This window comes from Synchytrium microbalum (assembly GCF_006535985.1).
Source record: "Synchytrium microbalum strain JEL517 chromosome Unknown SmJEL517_scf0024, whole genome shotgun sequence".
In the NCBI taxonomy this organism is placed as follows: Eukaryota; Fungi; Chytridiomycota; class Chytridiomycetes; order Synchytriales; family Synchytriaceae; genus Synchytrium; species Synchytrium microbalum.
Window position 1 is genome coordinate 258,980 of NW_022158373.1, and position 24,046 is coordinate 283,025.

A 24,046-nucleotide genomic window follows, 5' to 3' on the forward strand; every position below is an offset into this window, starting at 1 on the left:
TCGAATCCATCCACTAAACAGAGTGGATGGACAGTACAGTGGGTCCTAGGAAGCTGTTGCTGTCGATGCCTAGTGTCTTGGTGGTGGCGGAAATGGGGACGACCAGTCGTCTTTGATTCTGGGCCCCTCCTCCATTCTCTGACATTAGAAATTGGCAGATGTGTACAAAACGACGAGGGAAACAAGCATTGCGGGCTGTCACAAGATGCCAACACATCCTGAAACCTGAAGAAGAAGAAGTTGCCTGGAACCCTCGCCTGCTGGAGATTTCTTTGCAATCTTTTTCGGGTTGAATTCATTCACGCAACATTGTGAGTGGACAGTAAAGTGGGTCCTAGAGCTTGTTGCTGTCAGTTCTCAGTGCCATGGTGGTAGCGGGTACCTGCCCGAACAGAATCGTACAAGTTTTGATTCCCCATCCTCTGACGCTGAGAATTGGCAGATGTTAAAATGGCAGGGTTTTGCTCATCAACGTTATTGGAGTATACAAGCTACACTCTTTGGTCCTATTTAATTGACCATCTAGTCTACTCCCGTTGATTGCCCCCTGCCATTTGTCGTATCCAATGCAACCATCGTAATTAGAAGGTGTATTTGCAAGGTGGTTTGCGCTCGCTTAAACAAATAAAGATCATCATCTTCAAAAGTTATTCTATTAATGTTATTGTTTCTTGTTTGTTCACTACAATGACTTCAAAAGTTATTCTACTAATGCTTTTTTCTTCTTCTCTATTTGTTCACCCAATATTTTCATGTCCACATCCTCCATCTACTATCGAGACTTTAATATGGATGTGAAATGCGCCAGAGCATCCTCACCGGTTGTAAATGGCAGGATAATACTTGTCTTTACAGTGGGATTCCGTTCCTGCGCATCCGCATTCAATATCTTTTCCAGCCTTCGTCCAGTTCTATACACTACTGCATCCTTGGGTGCTAGTCTCAATATCGGACAGGCATCATTAGCACCATCTCCGCAATACACAATTCTATCGTACGGGCCATACTGTGCAACATGCGCATCTAGCTCTTTGCCCTTACAAAGGTTGATCCCACACCGTTTGTCTTTACATCCATGCGGTGGGTTTGTAGTATGTCGCTTCACCACCAGCATTCCATCGTCCCTCCAGTATGCTGGATTCGATATGACTCTAGTTATATACTGTTTGGCGTTTCGAGATTTCAGTATCTCATCGATGAAGACCGTGTTGGCGTCTGACAAGATGAGAATGTCGCTGTTTTGGGCGTGCATGAGTTCGAGGGCTTTGACCATGGATGGTGACTGGATATAAACAGGTTGAATGGATCGTCAGTCATTGACGAGCAGCTGTGTCGTAAACACTTTGCATTCGATGTTTGAGCTGAGCATTAAAGACATGCGTGTGTAGAGTGAAGTCATTGACGTACGAATGGAATGGCGTGGAGGTATGACTTGATTTGATCCGGTGTTGTTCCTCGACTGTGAGCTTCGGCCAAGAGCGCCGCGACCGAGTCAGTGTATTGGACCTTTCCGAAACTGGCAAATAACTAGAAATATAATGGAATGAGATATGATTTCATGTATTTGACGGTGATCGGGAGTACCTTGTCATGCAAGTCTTGAGAACATTTCCTTAATGTCCAATGGTCTGAATCTTCATCAATCATGCTCCTACGAGACAACCGTTCTAACAGGATTTTAAACTTGAATAAGGATTAAATATCTACCATACCAGTCGAAGTCAAAAACAAACAAATGCCTCTTTTGCGACATGTTGTTTTTGCAGAAATGGTTCTGGACCAGTCAACCAAGAGGAATGGTAAGTATACAGTGTGAACAGGAGGAATTCAACTAGTGTAGCAATGATCAAAGATTCTCTCGAATGTACCAAGGTATCTTCTCAAGTTTCACACTTTTGCTTGATTCAGCAATTCAGCAGAATTGGTGCACTTTCGTGACAATACGACGATGCAAGGAGTAAATGCTAAATAACACAGTACATATAGAATCTCACGTCAAAATGGGCTTGGATCTACGTGAACGAGGAGTTTTCCATTAAGAACTTTGCATCATCAACCTGCACGTATTGCCAACATCAACTCGAAATGTTGGCCGTTGCTCATTGGACAAGGATCAACGACAACCAAATAAAACCCTATTTCTAATCTTCGTGCGTGACCCGCGGACGTCTGAACGGGATTCAAGAGACCTCCTCCAAAATCTCCGTGCAAAGTTGCAGTCTTCAAAGTTTGTCTTTCAAATCAAGCAAGATCCAGGCAGTTCCACACCGAGCTCATTCAACCAGTCGTGATCTCATTCCTTAGAGAGGTTGGATTCCCAAGATCTGGTTAGTTCACCAAACCGTTTACACCTCTAGGCCAGTCAATTTTGACGAATCTTGCGTCAAAGTAGTGAAGCCATGGGAGGCTCTGGAACGAGTGGATCTACCTATTCAGCTAGGACGAATGCTTCTGCTAAGAAACGAGGATGGCGGAAGGTCGTCTACAATCTGAAGCTCGCGTTCTTTGATTCACTGATCTCTATGATGAAGAGTGGAGGAGAGGAACGATATCCTTTTATTCCACTTGCTAGCTTGGTTATCGAGTGTATACAAACCGCCTCTTTTGCATTCACAAACATTAGCTGGGGAATGGCAGGGAACGCAACTGGTATCGTATTGACATTGAGTACGTGAATACCTCATCAGCACCACTTGACAAATGCATTGCTTGACAAGATTTGATTCTTATAATCAATCTCCTCTTCTTGTGTGGCAGCCCAAATAGAACACCAAGTGGTTGGAATGACGAATTACGAAATCCTATTGGGATTGGTTGCTGTTTCGCTTGCGCTGATTGTGGTGATGGGATCACTCGCTGCATATGTGATCTGGGCATTTTATGCTAAAGAATTCAAAGCTGGAGTCTGGCCTCTACGAGTTTTGAGAGTCACAGTAGAACTGCTTCAAAGTGTTGCGTATTTACCAGTCTTGACCACGTTGTTGGCTACGACAAAGTGTCCCGATACGACGGATCTAGTCAGTAAATATGGTTGCTACACGAACTGGCATCTTATGGTCATGATTATCTCGTTGGTAGCGGCTGTCATCTTCATCCCGTTTAGCTTGTAAGCAATGTTTGAACTAGCTTTTAACAAGATAGACAGACGACCAGTTTGCTAACAAATGTCATCATAGTTTAATGTCTCTAGCGTCTTTTGAGCCTAATCCGAAGAGCTCAGTGGTAGCAAAAGCCACTCCAACGGCCCATCTCTTTGACAACTTTATAAAGACTATGCTGGTCATTGTTTTCAGCACCCCCGCTCCTGAATCAGCCCTCGCTTGGATTTATCTAGCCGCAACTGTTGTCAGCGGTGTCGCATCGTTTTTATTCTTGCCATACTATCGAGAAAGTACTAATCGCCTGAGATGTATTGCCGCCTTTATGCTCGTGTATTCTGGAATCTTGACGGTGGCCGTGACATACAGTAGTACCGATATGAAGAATGCCGTATTTTGGATATTGGTAGCTGGAACGCCCGTCTCTGGTGTGGCCGGATTCTTTTTGTTCAGATGGCGATGGTCGACGATCTGCCCAAAGAAGCTCCGCGAATCGATGAAAAAGGCGCAAGCTGATCCCGAGGGTTGCTGGGAGAAGGTACTTTCTTCTCGGCTTATATCACTTTTTTCGTTGCTGGCGACTTAGGCGATGAATGTTGTTTTTCCTTAGGCACTCTTCAAGATGGAGAAGATTCACATGTATCGAGACATCATCGTCCGAGTGAACTTCGTGTGGTTTACAAGTATGTGAAATATCCATTACCACGAAGGAATGCCTTGCTGAAACTTGTGTTTTACATGGTAGATGATCCCGAGCTTATTCTCTTGGCCGAAAAGCTATATCAGGCTGCTCTGGAGAATCTTGGAGGCTGTCCAATTGTATCACTCTCGTACGGGATGTTTCTCAAGCTTGTTAAGAATGATTTGACGCTTTCGTCGTTCTATTTCAAGAAAGCTGAGAACCAGAATCCCCCACTGCACGTGCAGTTCGCTGTATATCAGGCTGAAATGGATCGCCGGGAACGCATTGCAACTCGAGAAGGTGGAAGTCTGAAAATGGATGCCGTCGATCGAGTTGAATATAGGCATCTATTTCAGCGGGCAAACCAGTACCACAGAGAAGTTGCACGACAAGCAAGTCTCTTCTGGGCTGCTTTAGCTTCTTCGAAGGCCAACCCTGCAATCCTAAATCAAATCGCCAATACCATGGAACGCAATGAAAAGGCTGCTGTCAAAATGTATACTGCTCTTATGGGTCGATTTGCTGGAATTCCCGCCGTTCTGGTAGCACATATTCACTTCTTGAACCTGACTGCTCGGTTGGAAGAGGCTAGTGAATTGCAAGAAGAGTTGGACGAACTTTTGGAAACACTGGAGGAAGAAAGTGCCAACCAAAACCACTCAAGCAAGGACTCCAACATTCTGGCCTCGGCACCCATGCTCGAAGAGTATTCTCACAGAAGACCAGCACCCATGCTCGAAGACCCTGCCTACAGGAGAGAATCGTCAATGAACACGACTTCACGTTTGTCGAAATCAACCCGTGATGCCGGATTGGACGGCATGAAGATATTGCCACTGCCAACGCCTATATCCAGATCACGAGGAGAGAAACGGGCTCATGCCATATATAGACGTATGGTCAAAGCTCATCAAACCAGCCAATCGTCGTTCCTGTCAAAAGTGGTGCTACTTGTTATGTTTTTGGTTCTGGCCATTGATTTGGCCTTTGTCATCGTACAGGAGACATTGGTCGGCGTACGTCTAGTGTATAATCGCGCTTCTCCAATTCCAAATGACAAAACTTACTAACTGTTTGCACTACAAATAGAATCTTGCACAAGCTTTGACCAGTCTTTACGACCAAGGCCAATTAGCGACCATGTGGACTAGTGTTGGTGCTGGTGTTCGGGCACTTCAATACATTACATCTCCTGTGGCATTCAGCATCGCTCAATCCTTCTTGTCGGCTAGATGCAACGTAGCTTTTAACCTCTTGTACGCAAAGTGTCGACGAAAATTACGCAAAGTTCCAGAAACTTACAGGACGCATTTCTGATCTAGGTACGGTATGTACGATGGACTGATAGCCTTGGTAGACAGCACACCAAACACAAACTACAATTTCCTGACTGGTAAGCCTCAATCTTGCATTGCATTGGTGTTCGTAAGGAGCAATTCCTGAAAATCGCTCTGTAAATGTACGTTTTTAGATCCCATCATCCCAACCTTGGTCTATCATCCGAATGCGACATCCGCTTGGCAAGTAGCGAATGTGTCTCTAGTGAATCACGTGATGGAGCTCGATACTGCCTGTCAGAATATTGTCAACTGGAATCAAAGTGTATTTACGTCGGGTTCCTTCTTGGTTGAGAGAGATTTCAGATACGCAGTAGGAAACTCTGGTTTCCTGGGCAACTACATGATTTCTGTTTTGAATTCAATTGAAGCGCTGGGTGAAGTCGCCGTCGAGAGGCAGATCGTCATATGCTGGTCTCTATGTAAGTGTGTCTAAGGATGTTTTCAAAATCGTGAAACTTACCCCATCTTATTGGATCTTCAGGCGCTTTCGCTTTCATAATGATTGTTGCTTGTGGTATCTTTCTCTTTCGGCCTGCTGTTGCAGAAGCAAAACGCAGTCGACAATTGGCTATTGAAGCCTTCTTGCAAATTCCAAAGGATGTTGTTGTCAAGACGTACACAAAGTACAAGTTTGAAGGCAGTCAAGAGTCACGAATAGTCGATGCTGACGGTGATAGTGAGGATGAAGATACTGGAGACAGCCCATCTAGTCAGTCACTAGGACGGTCGAGAAATGTGTTTAAAAAGATCACATTTTGGTACATTTTGGCTCTGGCATATCTGGTCAGTTATGGGTGATGCGTTGATGAGTATGCAAAGACGTCTGACGTGGTTTTTCATACGAATAGTGTGCTATCTTGGTCATACACATGGCTGTCGGACTCTACTATCTGGAGCAACTGATTGTTGTGAACAAGTAAATACGGGACCTGTTGATTATTCGCCACGCAAATGTTCTTTAAAACTTGTTCTAACGCCGAATCCCCTTGCGCAGACGTGTTGCTCTCTCGGCCTCGGTACCCACATTTTTATTCATGGCCAACCATGCTATCAGTGAACGAGCAGCTAACGATAGTTACTCGTACTATACCGATGCTCAATTGAAAAAATTGGGACTTTCGGGCTTGGAGATTTCGAATATGCTCCTTGAAGCTGTTTTAAACGGCAATGCTTCTTTGGGAATGGGAGAATCGCCGGTTCCCTTTCCATACCTCTTTTATATGAGCGGCCCGTTCCTGAACCAGACCAATTTCCTGCAACTGGAACGAGAAGTTTTTGCGAACATGGACCAACTTCTCGTTCAAACTGTAGTCACTCCTACAGATCCGATATTCCTCACCTTGCAAAACCAGCTTGATTATGCTGTTCAGCCATTCGGACTGTATTTGAATGAGGTTCGTGACTTTCATAACACAGTGCGTTGAGTCGTCAATGACATTCTGTGCTCATCAAGTTTCGTTTCTAGACCAAAGACTATTACATGCAGACTTATGACACGTTGAATCTATTCGTCCTGAAAGCATTCTTTCCCATTTTCCTGTTCTTCGTGTTTATGGTCTATATTCGTGACGTTCGAGGCATCATGGGAGCTGTCATTAGTGAAAATGAGGTAAACGAGAGCCTTGATGCTATCATGTTTGGTTCACTCTTTTTGGGTTACTAATTCAATTATAACGTAGCGTACCTTGCGGATCCTATTGATGTTACCTGTCGAGGTGGTCTCCCAAATCGAGTCAATAAGAACTTTACTACATATGGACACCGATTACGAAGTCCCACAACTGGCTGCTCACTCTGGTTCTGGCTCAGTGTCGTCAACGAGCATGAACCCACCACCACTGTCAGCAGGAGCTCCTATCCGAAGACGAGACAGCATACGATCAGATATGAATGACGTTGCCAACGGAAATGTTAATTCCCACCATTTGGTGAAGAAGGCCTTGTCCGAGACCGATGAAAGCAAATTATCATCAACATCAATCAAAGCAGCCCCACAACTGTCCACCAGAGATGACTCTCCAACCAACACGCTACCCCGACAAAGTGAATCTCCTAAGATGTCGTCTGCTTTTACTTGGGCTAAGTCGAAAAGGCCCAGGACGATAGATACGGTCGCAACTAGTCACCGCTTGAGTTTCAATGGTGGTCGGGCAATAGGATCAGTGTCTATGAGACCTGAAATGGAAGTAGTCGAGAGCCTTGTGTCTGCTAAATCGGATCAGGTTGATAGTCCAACAAGTGGTTGGAGCAACCCTTCGTTTGATGAGTATCGAGCGATCTTGTAAACATTAAAAAACACTATGAATTACGCAGTAGAGCCAAATCACGAACGAGCATCGTGTCAAAGGTTGGCTATGGCGTATACCGTGTTGGAAAACCCTATTCCCTATGATTAATGGCTCTTCTGGTTATTTCTTCTTGCATGCGTCATTTCCACGGTCTGCGTTTCTGCGTTTAGTATCATGTTCACGTACAGTTAAAACTATTTCTTTTACCTCCGCCTAGCTCGGATCTGTCTCATACCAGCCGCAATCCGTTTGAGTGTTTTCAGATTTCTGAAGGACTAAAAATAGGGAGGCCTTGTGAGTATAGGCTATGAAATCAATCGAAATTCCTGAGGCAGCTTTCAAAGAAAAGGATACCAGAGAACTTTACCATATTGTGACAATTCACTCTAACAAATCCTCAACGGCCCAGTGAAGAGAGACAGTGTACGGTCAGACACGAATGAAGCTGCCGACAGAAACCTCCACCCCTTGAACAAAACGACCTTGTCAAAGACTGATGAGACCCAACTATCATCCACCTCAATCAAAGTTCCTCCACAATTGTCAGCCCTCCGACGACGCTACCACGACAATGTGAATCTCATCTACTTTCGCTTGGGCTAAATCCAGGAGGCCTCAGCGGACGATTGATACGGTCGCAACGAGTCAACGTGTCAGTTTTAGTGGTGCTCGAGGAGTTGGTTTAGCGTCTACGAGACCGGAAATGGAAGCAGTCGATAGCCTTGTTCCTGCTAAAGCGGATCAAGTCGAGAGGCGAACTAGTGCTCTGAGTGGTACATTGTATGAGGAGTATCCATCAATCTTGTAGATACTTGTAGATAAGACACAGAGTAAAAGGCCAAAGTGAATTGGACATTTCGTTGATTGCTGCAGCGTTTTCCTTTGCACGTAACCGAGTCCCACGTCCAATTCCAAATCCATGTGCGTCTGTAACTAGAACTATGTTGGTAGCTCTCAAAGATCTCAGATCTGTCTTCAAAAAACAGTTTTGCTGTAAATTTAAAATATTGTCAAGGATTATGAACAGGTTTACTGGAACCATTGTCTCATGTAACCCAAACAGCTTGTTGTAAGGGCATGTATACCCGTAAATGTGCTATCAGTCACTTACGATCTGTCCATCCTAGACTTAGGAAATGCGAAGTATGTCAATCCAAAGTAATCTTGCATCCACGAGCAGGGCAAAAGTCATGGTCGAAATCAAAATCCAGACCTGAATATTATTGTGAGAAATGTCGGCAGCCGAGAGCTGGACAGGTTTCTTATAAACTACAGGTGTCACATTGTCGCAAACATTTGGATTTGGAGGAATGTGGTTTGGATTGACGCAAAGCTACGTGTACAGATGACGTTTGCAAGAGGATCTACCATCATTTCTGCAATTGCTTTTGATGGACTCGCTGCTGGTATCATTGGTAAAGAGTCGTTAGATGGAAGCAAAGAACTTGTTGATCAGAAACAGTGACTGACTTGTTTTACTTTGGTTAGGTTGTGAGGCTGGTAAATTTGACGAGGTATACCATATTTCTTGATATGTACAATCTGGAGAACACATGTTTGACTGAGAAATCGCTGTTGCTGTTAGTGTATCAAGGCAAACCCAGCAGCAATACACATGTTGGAACAGACACTGATCGGAATGCGATGTAAAGTGAAGAGCAAGAAGGGTGTTAAGAAGGTAAGGTGTCTGACCGTTTGATTTAAACTCCCCTAAAGCATTCAAATACTTCTCGCCTGTTTTGGTGCATCAAACAGCATGCATTCCTACCACCAGATGACAAGATCATTCGCTTACGATTCGTCGGGAATGTAACCAAAGCAAGCGATCTGGAACCTTTCGCATCCTTCATACGAGAATCGAATATGGACGTCGATGATGATGTGGTTGAAGTTGACCCTCATGGGAATAAAGAGGTTAAAGTACCTCAAGTGAATACAGAGGTGATAGAGATTGATTAAGGGCCTGAGGGGGCACAGTTGCCACTTGCATTTGTTTATTATAAGAACCTTGTATTTTCAGTAAATTATTTCTATCTTTAAAGGATTCAGGTTTAGCATTTCAGAGCAGCAGAGTCTCGATGTCTCGCCACGAGTGTGTTTGATACAGCACCCCAGGTCGAGTATCTTCTAGTTTGGATGGAAGAGGCTCGACTCGTATTTTGAACCTCTTGCATATCTCACGCATAGCATATTTATCACCCATGATGATACCCAAATCCGCAAGCACTAAACATCGATTGTTGAAGTTTGCCGGGAGCAAGACACCACATTGGCGCAAGAAATTGTAGCCACTTACATAAACAAGGCAAATCTCCTTGAGAATCACCAACAAACACATTCAAGAAGTGATCGGGAAACCATATCTCGTCCCTCTTTCTCGCTTTATCAACTCCTGTATGCACTCCTCCGACAATCCTGCCGTTCGACAATCCCGTAGCAGCATCATACTCGAATTCGTTTGCGAGTATACGTGATCTAGGTATCAGATCTCCAACAGCACCATAGATTACATCTCCACACCAGTTTAGTGATATTACCCAAGCTTCACGGTTGCGCAATGTCTTGATGTTATCTCTGGTGACTTGAGGCAGCTCTTGTTTCAACCATTTGGAGAGAAAGTCTTTAAACCCATCTCGAAGTTGAATAGTTGTTCCCAGTTCCACCATTTGGGGTCTGCTAGCACCTTTAAGGTTTAAAAAGCAGTCAGAAGGCTTGTCGCCGCGACTCAAACCAAAAATATATAGGTAATTGATGATATGGGACAACCGTGTCTGTCAACCTGCTTCCCCAAACCACCCAAACCCTATACCTTGTAACAGCCCTTCCTCATGAGCCTTCTTCACATTCTTGAGCTCAATGTGACTAAACGAGTCCAAATACGAAATCAAGTGTTCTGGAGTGACGATTTCTGGGTCTGTTGGCAAAGAAGCTCTGTGTTGTCTGTGGTCTGTAGCGTATGCTTTCGAGAACTCTGACCATGATTCAGATGGCTTCGATGAGATTGAGTGTACCACTCGTACTAGTGTTGACTGTGTGTGTGAGAGCTAGTTTTGTCGATGACGTGGTTTGTTCTCCCTGTTGTCCCCGTGCGGGGATAGCATCAGAAATACAAGCGTTTACTGACAACATGTAAGAATCCCATACCGATATTCATCATTGTGTCCTTTTCGGAAATCGTGTCATCGAAATCGATGCAAATGGACGACACTAGTTCCTACAAAAGCGACGTGCGAGACGGTCAAATCATGCGTGATTGATATAAGATCTACTTGGCTTACCTTTCTTCTTGGTATAAAGTGTTTCATCGTGGAGGCTTTCTTGAATTTTTCTTAAGAGTTCCAACCTAGTTGCGAGTTGAGAGCGAATTAGCAAGTTCAGTGAGTGAGATCAGACATATGAACGCGTTATTCACGTGGATTGCTACGTCTTTGATTGCGTTTCAAAGGCCTCTCTTAGCTTACCAATAGTGATTGCCTGTGATTTCACACGAGGATCAAAAAGTGATTTGCTGGACAATGGAACCGCAGGCAAACTTGTAGGGTGACTAAGGAGACAAAGGACTCTGAAGGCAGATGCACTGGGCTATCACCATGTCCGTCTTGTTGGTCTTCCAATCTACCGCAAACGCACAACGTGAGTGGAAAGAAAACCTAGAGCTTGTTCGCAGACCGGACGCTCAAAACTGATTTGGAGGAGTGTGGGGGCAGTCGCATCATATGGAGGCTCTATATGTCTTCATTTCTTTCCTATTTGCCTCTGCTCTTAAAGACAATTTGCCGTAAAAAAAGCCTCCTCATTTGAGGAGGGACACCTCATCGCCCAAACATTTTTGATGCAGTACATTCCCTATCAAATTTGGTCAAGCTTGGGTCGTTGCGTCAGTAGACCTCACTCACTCAATAAAATTCCCTTCGCTTATAGAGCCTACCACAACGACGAGTGTGTGTGATCCAACAACCCCAGGAGACTATAACTTGTCATTGCACATCGCTGGAGTCTTCATACTGCTCGTGGTCTCATCTGTCGGAATATACGGCACGATACTGCTAGGATCTTCTAGCTACAAGAATCATCCTGGCATCTTGCTTACACTACAGATCCTCAAGTTTTTTGGAAGCGGAGTCATTATAGCAACAGCTTGGATTCATATGGTCCCTTCCTCATTCGCCCAATTCACGTCACCGTGTCTAACAGGTGGTTGGAGTAGTTACGGTGGAAACTTTACAGGACTGTTTGCCATGATCGCTGCTTTTATCATACAATCTATAGAGTTTGCAGCTATGAGTAGACGAGACTGGCAAATGAAAAAGGCTCTGGAAGCTCTCAAACCAGCAGATTCCTCTGAAGGCCTTCACCAGCAACATCACCACCACCACACCCATAATCACGTCAATAGTAACAATAATCATAATCACAGTAATCACAGTCTCTCGCCTCATGTCCCGTCAATGGCATGGGCGCAATCACCAACATCTCAGCTGTCGAGTAATCCGTCACCACTACATCCAGACGAACATGTGCATCTGGAGCATGTTCACGGCAGGAATGGAGATGTGACGTTAGCTGATGTAACAGGTCATTCTCATGCTGCGCCACAATCATTTACTGATCTGAGCACATTCATGTTGGAATTGGGAATAGTGTTTCATTCAGTCATTATTGGACTTGCACTCGGAGTAGCGACTGATGAATGGAGTAGTTTGATTATTGCTCTGGCCTTTCATCAGCTCTTTGAGGTATGTTTGCGTCGTAGCTTTTTGCTGTTTTCGGTGATAAGGTTTTATGCTCATGCACTAAACTTTGCAACTCGCACCTTAGGGAATGGCTCTGGGAACTAGGATTGCCGAACTAAACACCTCACTATTTACCAAAATATTCTTTTATGGACTCATGTATCCACTCACCACTCCGCTGGGGACCGTTATAGGCATTGCAGTGCGCTCAACCTACAATTCCAACAGCGAAGGAATGATTCTGATGCAAGGGATTCTTGATGGACTATCGTAAGTTCTCATATGAAGCTGATGATTATATGCGTTGCAGATTGCTAACTGTCTCTTGGTTTTTCGTCATTAGGGCAGGAGTACTTATGTACAATTCATATGTGGAACTCATATCTGTAGAAATGAATCATAATCCGTCGTTTCGAGCTCAACCTCCATGGCGGAAAGTAGCCGCTTTCGTGGCAATGTGGTTTGGTGCTGGTCTCATGGCTCTCATTGGAGTATGGGCTTGAAAACGTTTAGGATTGCATAGATAATAGGCCCCCGCAAGTTTTTTGCCAGCTTTGCATTTGGTTGTGTTTATCTTCTTAGAGCAGAGGTAGTTTTAAGTGTCTCTTCTCAGTGCAATATATATAACATCAATCAAGACATGTGTGTTTTTCCTGTACAGATTTCAACTCTGATCACTGCTATGGCCTGTATCTTGCGATCTACATCGAGCGTCGACGTGATTGTGCACTAGATAAAATACGCCCTCATAGAGTTCTGATGACTCCTTTGGCCTTGCATCGTTAAAGTGCGTTTAAAAATGTGATTTGGGACTGCCAAATCCAGCTGGTTTCGACGTGATTTGACAGAAGATTTCAGAACTGTCTTCTATAAAGAGAAGAATTCACGTTCGAATCACGTCTATTGGTTCCTTCGTGTGCCAACAGAATGTCCAAAAATTGGGTTTCCATTTTTGCAAGTCTTGACAACATAGAATCTATTGAAACAAGGTCCTGAGGGGAAGGGATAGCGAGTGCGAGTGTCCGACAGAGGAGCATCATCCATCAGGTATGTCGCAGTGTTTGGTGCAGTCTTCTGCTATCGGGAATCGTCTTCGCCTGGCGTATGGTGTTGAAGTTTACAATTTGGGCTGCAAACACATACACCAGCAGTATATCAACTAGTCGAAACATATAGATCTGCTACCTGTAACGCCTGTAGTGGACGGATGTGCTCTCTATTCCTCTTTCAGCCCAATCTGGGTATTTTCGTTTGCATCATCCAAGATCGGTTTCATTTCTTGTCCCTGAAAGCTCAAGTGATTCCTCCCAGTTCAATATATGTCCATGTCGCACAGCAAACGAGAAATGTGTGCTTCACGCCGATGTGTCGCGTTACTTCAACGCAAACCAAATAGTGCGAGTGTTGGTTATACATCCGGCAAGAGTTCAAGTAAGTCAGTATCTTTGAAAATTAGTGGCAAATGAGATGACAAATTAGTGTGCATCAGCCAGCCAGGTCTCTGGATCTATCGACAATGATATAAACCAATCAACCGGCCGTCGTAAAATCAAACTCAACTACCTCACCATCAGGTGTCCGATCCATCTTGGCATTCGCCTACGGCAAGAAAGTCAACTAATGGATGCCCCTGGATGCCCCCGACGCCACACATCGCAAAGAACTACTCAAGCAGCAGACTATTATGACTTGCAAGCGTTATGTCGACTGGTCGTGGCGGATATCGTGAATCGGGATTTCTCAACAGAGTCGATATTGGACCTGTTGTCTATGAGTCAGATATATGCTACGGATGATTCGTCGTTGAAGAGGGCTGCGTTTGAAGTATATCAATAGAGTTTGCAGAGTGAGGTCAGGATGAGAGTAATATGGAGACCCTTCGTGCGATTACTATTGCTTTCATGTCTTGTCCTTAAACAGGTATCAAGTATGTGATTTATTATTTTATTTTCGCAGCTTCACAAAGGGAACGCTTACAGACTTTCATATGGAGTCAATGGTATTTCATCCTGCTTGCAAGCTTATTGTGTATTCTCTTTTGTAACCGCAAGCTCTGTATCTTTTCCAACTCATATCACGGTGCAGTCTGTGCTCGTCACTTGTTTGCAATTAGTCCCTTGTTCAACTTTGTACAGATCTTTTGATTCAAATATGTATATTACGACAGCATTGTTAAGTATACACGAAAATGATGGTGGTTTACAAGATGGCGACGAGTTTCTAGACGAGGTCTCAACCTGCACGATGAACAGGCGGCCTATTAGACCTATTCCTCTGTAGCCGTAAGAACAGCCAGTCGACAGCTTCCATGACACCTTCCCTAATATTTCATGAAGCGAAGAGTAAAAACGTGAGTCTGTTGCTTTCACCGAAAGGTTCAAATGCCAAATCATATGTACCCTTGTAAAGCAGATATAGCCAACACCTTTGAATCCCTCGCACCCAGTTTCACAGCAATATGATTAAATATCTCTTTAATCTCATGTACTTTGAGTGCATCGGGCACATCTTGCTTGTTTGCCAACATTAGAACCGGTATTCCTTCTATAATGTCGTTGGTGACGACCCGTTCTGGATGTGCTTTGCGTTAGTGATGTATGGAAAGTACTAATGGTTCAAGTATCATACCGAAAGTGTCTTTACATTGCTCAATGCGTTCTTGATCAGTCGAGTCAACGACAAAGACAACGGCATGAGCCTCAGTATAGTACTTTTCCCATATTCCATGTAGTTCTCGCTGTCCTCCTAGGTCCCAAAAGTTGATGCGGGTTGTCTTGATATCAATCTTGCCCACTAAGAGTGAAGGGTGTTTGATTCCAAAGTTCCAAATGTTGATCCGACATTCGAATTTGTCCAACCAGACACTAGTCGTGATTCCACATACTATTCATTCCTACAGTCGGAACAATCTTTTCAGGCGTAAGACCTCTTCCAGTATACACTGACTTGATTTTCTCGAGCAATGTCTAATTGATAAACGTTAGCTCTATTGCCACAGGAAGACGTTATGTTTCAGTGGCACTTGCAGTCTTTCCAGCATTGTCTAGACCTAGAATCAGCACGTAGTACTCGTCCTTTTGGGAAAATTGTTTCCAAAGACCTGTTGCCAAAGTGTACATTCTTGGTTGAGGAAGTTGAGTTGGTTGGTTGACTTTGTTCAAGTATCGGAAGTGCGAATTGCGAGATGGGATGATAAGATATAAGCATTACAAGTACGGCGATCGATATATAGTACTCTAACACACGTACAGGTGGCCTTTGACGCGTGTATTAAGGGGGTTCGTCTCAAAACTGCGAAGTCTTTCTTGCCATAAGACACAAAATCATTGACGCTCGCAATCGACGATGGAAGACGACGAACTACTAAAAGCCGCTATAGCCACATCAAAGAAAGAATCTGCTGAGAAGAGGCAGGTTCCTGTCTTGTCAAGCTTCAGTTGCTGTCTTGATCAAATGTTTTGACACTTTTGCTTCAAACTTATAGACGTCAGCAAGATCTAGAAGAGGACCAACTTCAAAAAGTCCTTCGATTGTCTGCTATGGAAGCGGGCGTGTCTCCTCCGCCTGAAGCACCTACAAGCTCTCATCAGGAACAAGACATCACAAACGACCACGACCAGGAAGAAGACGAAGATCCGGATTTTCTTCTTGCTCAAGCTATGGAGCTCTCGATGCAGAATCACGTCACCAACGCTGCAAGCAGTAGTGGCAGCAACAGCAATGGTGATGTCAAACTGAAGCGTCCCGCTGAAGACCACGACCACGCAATCGCTCTCCAGATGCAGCAAGAATATGACAATGAACTCGCTGCTGCTCCTACTACCCAGCCACCTCCCAAACGCAGGCGTTTGATAGCAGACGATACGAACGATGAAGATACCGATATTGACGACGAGGACGACAATTTGAAGACTATGATAAACAACATACCTCCTATGGGACCGCAACAGCGACAACAAGCTCCTCGTAATATACCAACTCCAACACCGAATATGCCTCATCAAGGATCTGGTGCAAATCAACCTCGATTCCTGAGTGGGCAAGTTGGATATACGTACGTGACTCAATGGAATCGGGCTGGATATTTCCACATACGTGACCTAGTCCAGCCACAATACTTACGTGAAGCTGTATGCTCTGCTATGGTCATTGACGAGACATGGCTGCTTAATGCCACAAAGCCGATAAATTTGAAGAATTTGGTCTTGATTCGTAATATGGATGGTGAAAAAAAGCAGCAGCATAGAGAGCATTATGTTGAGGATTGGATTGGTGTGCTTGGGTTTCCTACGAGCTTGATTGAGGTGTGTTCATCCTCATTGTTTGCTTTTGACAAACAGTTTGTTGCTGGTCACTGTTAACGAGTAACGATGTTCATTCACGACTAGGTGCTTGTCCAAGGCTGGGGCCTCTACCATCCCAAGTTCATGTTGCTGAAATTTGATTCGTTTGTGCGCATCGTGATTGGGTCTTCGAATCTGTATGCTGGAGATTGGTGAGAACCTCGAACCATAAAGCACAAGTTTTAACTCCTTACTGACATTTGGGTCTTTTTGAATGAAGGGAAGTTCTCGAGAACTGCTTGTATGTGCAAGATTTTCCACTTCAAAAAGGTGGCACTCAGTCTGAATTCTCGACGGCTCTCCAAGAGTACATTACTGCTATCAACCTTCCGGCAGTAGCTGGTCGTGTAAATGTTCGTGAAGTCATAACAGGCATGTTTTCAAATTATGACTTTTCGGCAGCAAAGGTATGTGAATAAGAGTTTTGACGAGCCTTCCTCCATAGTGAGTCATGTTCGTCAACGTTTTTCTTGTCGCAGGGTGTTGTAGTGGGATCAGTCAAAGGAAATCATAGTGCAGCAAGTAGTAAGTTCGGATTGGTTGGTCTTGCTAAAGCCGTTGCTTCGTTTAAAATTCGATTTCAAACTACCGACCCCATATACTACCAAGTGAGCCACACAATGTTGAATTTTCATTGCACGATTGCAGATCCTCAATTTATTCATTGCTTCCAGACATCATCTATGGGTGGTCTCAATCAAAAATGGGCCAGCGACTTTGTTCATGCATGTCGTGGCACTTTCGGAAACAGACAGGACGAGATTCCCTTGGAACGCACTCCACTACGCGTATTATATCCAACCAAAAACATGGTGGCTGCCTCGCCTTGTCAGACGTGTGGCTCTATCACTCTCCAAGCAAAGTATTACAATGAAGAACCACGTATGAAGTCCATCATGCAAGAGGCTGAATCGTCGAGGGAAGGTGCTCTGTGCCATTCGAAGGTATGTGAGGTTACTCCTTCATAACGTAGTCACGATCAACGTGATGCCCTATTTTTGCAAGGTGATTGTTGCGTCATCACGAGGTATCCTGCCTCCAATGGCCAAACATGAAGGGAGAAGGCCTGCTTTGATACGTAAATCATTACCTGTGCCTAAATCGTATCTTCCGCAAGCACTCGAATTTCGAAATCGAGGAGCTTCATCATCTGCCACACCACCGTCGAATCGGGACAAGACGAATTCGGGTGCTGTCGGGTGGATATATGTTGGAAGTCACAATTCAACCAAAGCGGCTTGGGGTGATAGTAAGTTATTTGAGCCTGTCTCTCTTAATCTTATTTTTGACATTGTCGATTCTTTGTTAGGTGTCAACACTAGAAATCGATTCAATATGAATAACTATGAACTGGGAGTGGTCATTCCTTATGGTGTTGATGGGCGTGGAGTTGGTGTGGCTGAGGGATTGACGTTGGAAAGCAATTGTGTGCTTCCCGGTCGTCCGTATGGACATGGGGACGAGCCATATCATGAGCAAATGTATGTCAAGAACCCTGTACAAGCAAATGATGCAGATTTCCACTTTTAGAGAGTGGTTTGTTTATAAATAACAGGTCGCATTTTAGCATTGAGAAAAATCATTGAATGTTGCTTGATTCAATTTTTGCGTGGGCGTCTTAACAGGATGCTGGCGACATTAAAGCATAAAAGAGGTCTTCAGATTCAGATGAAGTGTCAATCGACGAGTTCCATATGCGACTAGACGTCATTGCTCATCCAGTACTGCGATATCCACCTACTGGTTGGTGAGTCTCTTGACGCTCACCAATTACCTTCTTTGTTAGAAAACAGACTTGTGCCCGCCGAAGTGCTAACGTCGTAGGACATCTTGTCCTTTAAGGCCGTAGAGTACTTGATTACGTCCTCCTTCTGTGAGACTTCTTTCGGATGCATAGAAAGAACTATGGAGGGAGTTCTTTAGTTTCATTTCAACAATCATTTCGATGAGGCGATTTGGAGTCCAACTGCAAAATTGCACAGAGAGAGTTAGCTAAAGGAGAAAACGTGTATTAGCAGGAAACCCAACCTATGACCTCAAAATTATGAACTGCCCTTGTGCTTCACTGCCCAGGCCCTTCGGATATAGGTTGATGTTTAAAGGCACGTCGACAAATCCAAAAGTCCGAGACTGCGGCGATTGCCTTATTAGCACACCATTTTGCTAACCAAGTAGGACCGCATACGCATAGGCCCACACAGTATTTCTCTTCCACCAACTTTGAAAAGCCATTGATCTTCCAAATGAAAGCCCGACTTCTCTTGGATCCTGAACTGACAGGTGCCATTCAAACAGAGAGTTTGACTATGAGTGTTCGGCGTTCAACTACTTATATAGAAACGCAAGTCGTAAAATCACATCTTCGAGTCCCCTGCCTACTTAGTGATGGTGATGATGTCCAACACTTGACTATCAAAACAAGCGATATGGTGCAATTTGATGGATCTAAGAAGACTGAGGAATAATTCCTATGTCCAGTTCGAAGGGTGGATGCGATGGACTGAAATGTGCGAAACAGCAGTCAAAAAAAGCTTATGTCAAAACGAAATTTGACAGCTGCTGAATGTTTCAAAAGTGAAGTAACTGGTTCTTGGGCCACACAATTTTGGCTATCATTTCCTACGCTCTTGGGCGTCTTGAATCTTGAATTTTGTTTCCTTCCTCTCCTGTTCTGTTTGAAACAACCAGCCCGAGAAACCGTTGGTTGGAATCATAGACCACCCAGTATACATCATTCCAGATAGAAAACCGTAGTATGCAGATTTGATCTCGAAGACTGAGTATAAGAATATATGAAAATTGTTGCGCAAAGTGTTTTTGCGTATTGACAAAGTAGAATTAATAAACTGTGAGTTAACGGGGAGACCTTTAGATTCACACTCTACATGACTTCAGACAACAATTTATACAGCAATTTTGGAATACCTAACAGGAGAGTCAGTGAGCTCGATTCGAAGAAAGCCTCAGAAGAAGCATCTCTCACCAGCAGGACAAATATCCTTCTTCGAAAAGGTCCACAACAAGGCAAAATTATTTTCCTCTTTTACCCACGCCTGAAAAGCGGTTGATTTGACGATATCCTTGATTTTATCTGAAGAAAACACATATTTAAAAGCAGCAGTTGTCATGGAGCTATTGTCCTGAGGATGCTTTTCTCCCGACGACAGATACCTTACGATGGTGTGGCTCTTGAAATCACGTTTTTGGATGTCTTTTAAAAGTACTGCATACAACGGCTGTAGCTCATAGCAGTCTGCGGCCTTGAATAGTTCAAGACGAAACTCACGTTGATCAGCATTCACGGGCAGCCATTGAAATTCGGATTTGCCGTACATGTAGGCCAACATTCTCATGACACATGGGGTGGAGTAGTTGAGATTGATCTGAAGTTTTCCAGCACAGCGCAAACTTCCTATAGACAAGCTGGTCTCTCGAGGCACAAGGTCTCGGAATACTTCAGAAGAGAATTGCAAAAGGAGGGAATGAGCAGGTATGGGTTTATCAGAATCATTTGGCAGCAAATCAATATTTGCCAGGTCGTTGCTAGCTAAAAGCTTGCTGACTGATGGTGCAACGACAAGATTTGGATCCCTGTACTCATGTTGTATTGCAAAGGTGAAGTCAAACGTCAGTATGTCCTCTACCAGGGCTGTTTTAACCTTTTCGAGTGTGGCAAACTCTATATCAAAACAGACTTTGTGAGTTTATGTCAAGGTTTTGAAGTGAGGGCTGAAATTTCATTGACGTACTCAACCATCCTATGGCGACTAGAAACAGACGAATGTTAGTCCTCGCGAAGTATATGTAAAGCGACTGGCCATCACCTCCGTCTTGCGAGAACAACCCCTCCGATGCAGCGCTTGCGATGATTGTTCCTGCCCCGTCCTTTAGGAGTATAGAGGCTGTAATCTTTACAGTTTCGTGTAGACCACCAGGATTGTCCGGTATCAAATCTAGAATTCCGAGTCAGTGTGCTTCGTGTAATGTGGATTTGATAACACACGTCGCCATACATGCAGAAAGGTAACTAAAAGGTGATTAGCTTGATACCATGGGTGGACTATCATTACAGGAATCAACATACCCTTCGTTTTCATCTGGGTCTCCAGTGATACGGAGGGAGAGGGGCACATCATCAAATCCAAATGTGGGCAACTATGTAATATTGAAATGAGTAAACTGATCTGGAAAACACCTGAGACAGGAATTACATGATAAGTCCTTCCAGCCAGCTTTGGGAATTCTTCCATCCTCCATGTGTATGTTCCACTTCTACTGGTCGCTGAAGAACCTGATCCAATAACAGTCGAGGAACGAGTGGCCATTTCGAGCGTTTTTCCTATCGATAATAATCGGTTTAATAACTCTCCTACAACACTTGCTTTTTGCGAGCAACAAGGGAGGGTTTCAAAATTTGCGTTGGGGTTGAAAGAGAGACCAAACTTCTACAACGAAACACTTGCCAAAAGAGTTATACGCTTCCTCAAAACGCCTTCACTACAATTGACGGTCTCAGTGTATAAATAAAGCTCTCTAACTGGCGTTTGTTGCGTTTGCGGCGTCTTCAATAAGTGTTTCAAATATCTGGAATTTCAGGGGATTTACATATCAAGCGTTTTGTCATAAACATCTATTATATAATAAGACGGTCAATCTTTATTTCAAATCGAAAACAACAGCCTCTTACCACTTTTCGGACCTGCCCGCACAGCACTTGCGTGCGCTTTTGGACGCGCCACGCCCGAGAAGTCCCCGCCAGTTCCATGCAAACTTTGACGCAAACAACACGCTTTGTTTCAAACTAACTGTGTAAATTGTCAAATTACTAAATTATTCCATTCTCTATCCGTCGATAATCATAGAATTTCACTCCACATCGAATCACAGCACGTAATACACTTACACTCCCCATTCTTACGGAAGTGAGCGGCCAGACAAGAATCCGAACAAAAGGTCCTGTTTACAGATACACCTGGTGAAAACGCGTGCCTCCCAGCCGAAGGTCGAATTTCACGACCTTGAAACTTTTGGACCATAGCCATCCTAGTCGTGGTAAAGTACACTATGCCACAGTTCTCACATATCGCCCACGACATGATGAATTCGTATAGATGGCTTGGTAGTGATTCTTGGAGTACGTGATCTTCTCTACTATACGTGACAGGTTGACGGAGATGGGTTTCTACAAGACACTGAGCACTCAAGATCTTGAGTGATGACAGCCGAGATCCCTCTATACGAGTTCGTTCCAGCACTCGCTTCACTGCTGCAGAGTTGGACGGTACTATTGGATTATAATGTGACTGAATAAATAAATCCGGTTTCAATATCCAGGATTCAAATACGGGTATATCGTTTGCTTGTATAGACAATGTCGTTAATGAGGCCAGCCGAGTAAACTCATACGGTAGCGATACAAGATGATTATGAGATAGATCTAATCTATCAATGATATGGAATAAATCAAGGGAAGGGGAGTATCGAGATGCGATTTCATCCAAGTGTATCAGCTCATAGGGATATACGGTGAGACCCATATGAGATAGAACGAGGGGAGGCCTTTCTATTACGCGCTTATGTGTGTGAAACGATGGTTTCAGTGCTCGGGACGGTGACAATATATAGACCTCCAGCACATCCAAGACAGTTGACGACGTTCCATCTTTGCTCACATTCGTGACGTGTTCTGGCAATACTATCGGATCCTGTTGAATTGACTTAATGTCTTTAGAAAGTATCTCATTCGTCTTCCACCGGTCGATTCTACGTTTGATGTTGATAAAGGCTTGAGCTTCATGAAGCACCACAGAGCGACGATGAGCTCTGTCATTCATTTCCGATGTTGATACGACAGACAAGATATCTACAGCTAATCTTGATAAAGCAACACGAGCACAATCTGAATACAGCTCGGTCATTCGTTTTCCTATAAAGCCTTCTAATGCGTCCATTCCTATACAAAACACGGAAGGTTAGATCAATTAACTTGATATATAAAACAAGAAATCCAATATTCAACCCTTAGAGAGTTCAGTCCACTTGGTGTCGTATAACGCTCTTCGTGAATTGATCAAATGTCCAGCAAAGATCGGTAACCAGTTTCTTCCAGGTAGCCAATTAGACGTATCGTTCGAGCCAGCTTCATATCGATCATCATCCGAGCTCGATTCCGATGAGCTGTCTGAGTCTACGTCGTTGATATATGGGGAGGGCATTGTTGACAATCGAAGCTTCTTCAAAGCTAGAAACTACCAAGAGATAAAATCCAAAAGGACCCCCATATCGAGGCCTCACAGGGCTGAATAGTTCGACGTGGGCCTTGCAGCAGTGGTCTTCTGCGCGTACGATCTGCTCTATTAGTTTGAAATGGGTTGGACAGAAAACAAAAGCGACTGCATCGTTTTCTTGTTATGAAAGTGTATACTAAAAGCAAAGAATACATATGAATATTACATGTGTGTGCATATTGTACAACTCATTCATTTTCGCTGAAAGACATTGCTGTATGTCTTGTCTGGTGTCCACCTAACGAATAAATATCAGTTTCGTGTGTATCTACAATACAAATAAACGATCTGCCTTCCTTACTTGTCAGCAGGACTTCGATTTTCAATATCGTGCTCTTCATCATCATCGTCCTCCTCTTCGTCTTCGTCGTCCAGGATATCTTTTTGATTCGGTTTGCGATGCCTATTGCTTCGGAATGCAGCTGGCGTTATTGGCACTCCCATGAATCTAATGAAAAGAGCGATCGGTACAACTCTTGCAATCCATACTTGGCACATCAAGCCACATTCGATTTCAAACTTACCCAGTTCGAGAAGAGGTAATGATTTTGCCATCCTGATCATTATCATCATCATCTCCAACTCCCATATCTTGAGTACAGACAGCCTTTTCGTCCTTCCTCACGAATGCACCTTGCTTGTATACAAATCGAGTACTAAACTCTGATAAAAGTTCACCTCCTAAGATGGTCTTGTCGTTTATCTTGTCGGTGAATGCTGTAGTGAGTAGGTAGAACTAATTGATGTACAAACTGTTGTGATGAGATAGTGTTCAAGGAACATTAGGCAAGTTCAGCCTTCTTTTGTCTCGTAAACAACTTACACACAGGCCAGTACACGCTGCTGCGACGAAGCATCCTCTCCAGTTTTCAGACGTAGCTGTTGATAGCATGAGTAGTTGAGGAGGGGAGAATGCACTACAAAAACGTTTGATTTGTTAAGACCATCAGCAAAAAACACAGAGAGTAAGTCTCAATGTCATCAGTTTACTAGAACAAGGTCAAAGCCCAAGCTGGAGGTTCCCAAACGTTCAATCTCCACTTTTGTCGCCTCATAGCAGATGCACGTTGCGGGAGTGGTTCCCATAACCAGAGACCTCTGTTGCAAAATGACGACTGTAAGTGGTTGATTTGATGGATAAAACCGCCCTTACCTCTTTTCTGGAAGTGTCTCTTCTGTATCCAAATCTCGATCATCATCATCTGCAGGTGCGGACTCTGCGCCATCAGTATCAACCCAAACGAGTTTCGCATTTTTACTGGCGACTTTATCCTA

General features: G+C 44.0%; 6 protein-coding genes across 6 annotated transcripts; 4 read left to right on the forward strand and 2 right to left on the reverse strand.

The window, feature by feature from the left end:
- Nucleotides 1-772: 772 nt before the first annotated feature.
- Nucleotides 773-1,647, reverse strand: SmJEL517_g04024 (uncharacterized protein; the record flags this gene model as incomplete). The annotated part of the gene is made up of 3 exons (XM_031169952.1): nucleotides 773-1,282; nucleotides 1,408-1,527; nucleotides 1,585-1,647. The coding sequence occupies 3 exons, from the start codon at nucleotides 1,645-1,647 to the stop codon at nucleotides 773-775; spliced, it is 693 nt and encodes a 230-aa protein (XP_031024121.1).
- Nucleotides 1,648-2,399: 752 nt separating this feature from the next.
- On the forward strand, nucleotides 2,400-7,405 carry SmJEL517_g04025 (uncharacterized protein; the record flags this gene model as incomplete). The annotated part of the gene is made up of 13 exons (XM_031169953.1): nucleotides 2,400-2,667; nucleotides 2,758-3,106; nucleotides 3,177-3,636; nucleotides 3,709-3,781; nucleotides 3,844-4,796; nucleotides 4,870-5,036; nucleotides 5,103-5,173; nucleotides 5,252-5,539; nucleotides 5,602-5,903; nucleotides 5,969-6,036; nucleotides 6,115-6,514; nucleotides 6,586-6,729; nucleotides 6,800-7,405. 13 exons carry the CDS (start codon nucleotides 2,400-2,402, stop codon nucleotides 7,403-7,405), a joined length of 4,149 nt encoding a protein of 1,382 aa, XP_031024120.1.
- A 1,348-nt stretch (nucleotides 7,406-8,753) lies between these two features.
- On the forward strand, nucleotides 8,754-9,367 carry SmJEL517_g04026 (uncharacterized protein; the record flags this gene model as incomplete). Its single annotated transcript, XM_031169954.1, has 4 exons — nucleotides 8,754-8,823; nucleotides 8,897-8,922; nucleotides 8,994-9,086; nucleotides 9,164-9,367. The coding sequence occupies 4 exons, from the start codon at nucleotides 8,754-8,756 to the stop codon at nucleotides 9,365-9,367; spliced, it is 393 nt and encodes a 130-aa protein (XP_031024123.1).
- Nucleotides 9,368-10,998: 1,631 nt separating this feature from the next.
- SmJEL517_g04027 (uncharacterized protein) lies at nucleotides 10,999-12,644 on the forward strand (the record flags this gene model as incomplete). Its single annotated transcript, XM_031169955.1, has 4 exons — nucleotides 10,999-11,041; nucleotides 11,330-12,144; nucleotides 12,227-12,411; nucleotides 12,485-12,644. The coding sequence occupies 4 exons, from the start codon at nucleotides 10,999-11,001 to the stop codon at nucleotides 12,642-12,644; spliced, it is 1,203 nt and encodes a 400-aa protein (XP_031024122.1).
- Nucleotides 12,645-14,373: 1,729 nt separating this feature from the next.
- SmJEL517_g04028 (uncharacterized protein) lies at nucleotides 14,374-15,181 on the reverse strand (the record flags this gene model as incomplete). The annotated part of the gene is made up of 5 exons (XM_031169956.1): nucleotides 14,374-14,461; nucleotides 14,541-14,712; nucleotides 14,770-14,934; nucleotides 15,026-15,107; nucleotides 15,164-15,181. 5 exons carry the CDS (start codon nucleotides 15,179-15,181, stop codon nucleotides 14,374-14,376), a joined length of 525 nt encoding a protein of 174 aa, XP_031024119.1.
- A 305-nt stretch (nucleotides 15,182-15,486) lies between these two features.
- Nucleotides 15,487-18,014, forward strand: SmJEL517_g04029 (uncharacterized protein; the record flags this gene model as incomplete). Its single annotated transcript, XM_031169957.1, has 8 exons — nucleotides 15,487-15,566; nucleotides 15,626-16,445; nucleotides 16,530-16,636; nucleotides 16,705-16,891; nucleotides 16,964-17,092; nucleotides 17,159-17,428; nucleotides 17,490-17,733; nucleotides 17,794-18,014. 8 exons carry the CDS (start codon nucleotides 15,487-15,489, stop codon nucleotides 18,012-18,014), a joined length of 2,058 nt encoding a protein of 685 aa, XP_031024118.1.
- Between the last annotated feature and the right edge of the window lie 6,032 nt (nucleotides 18,015-24,046).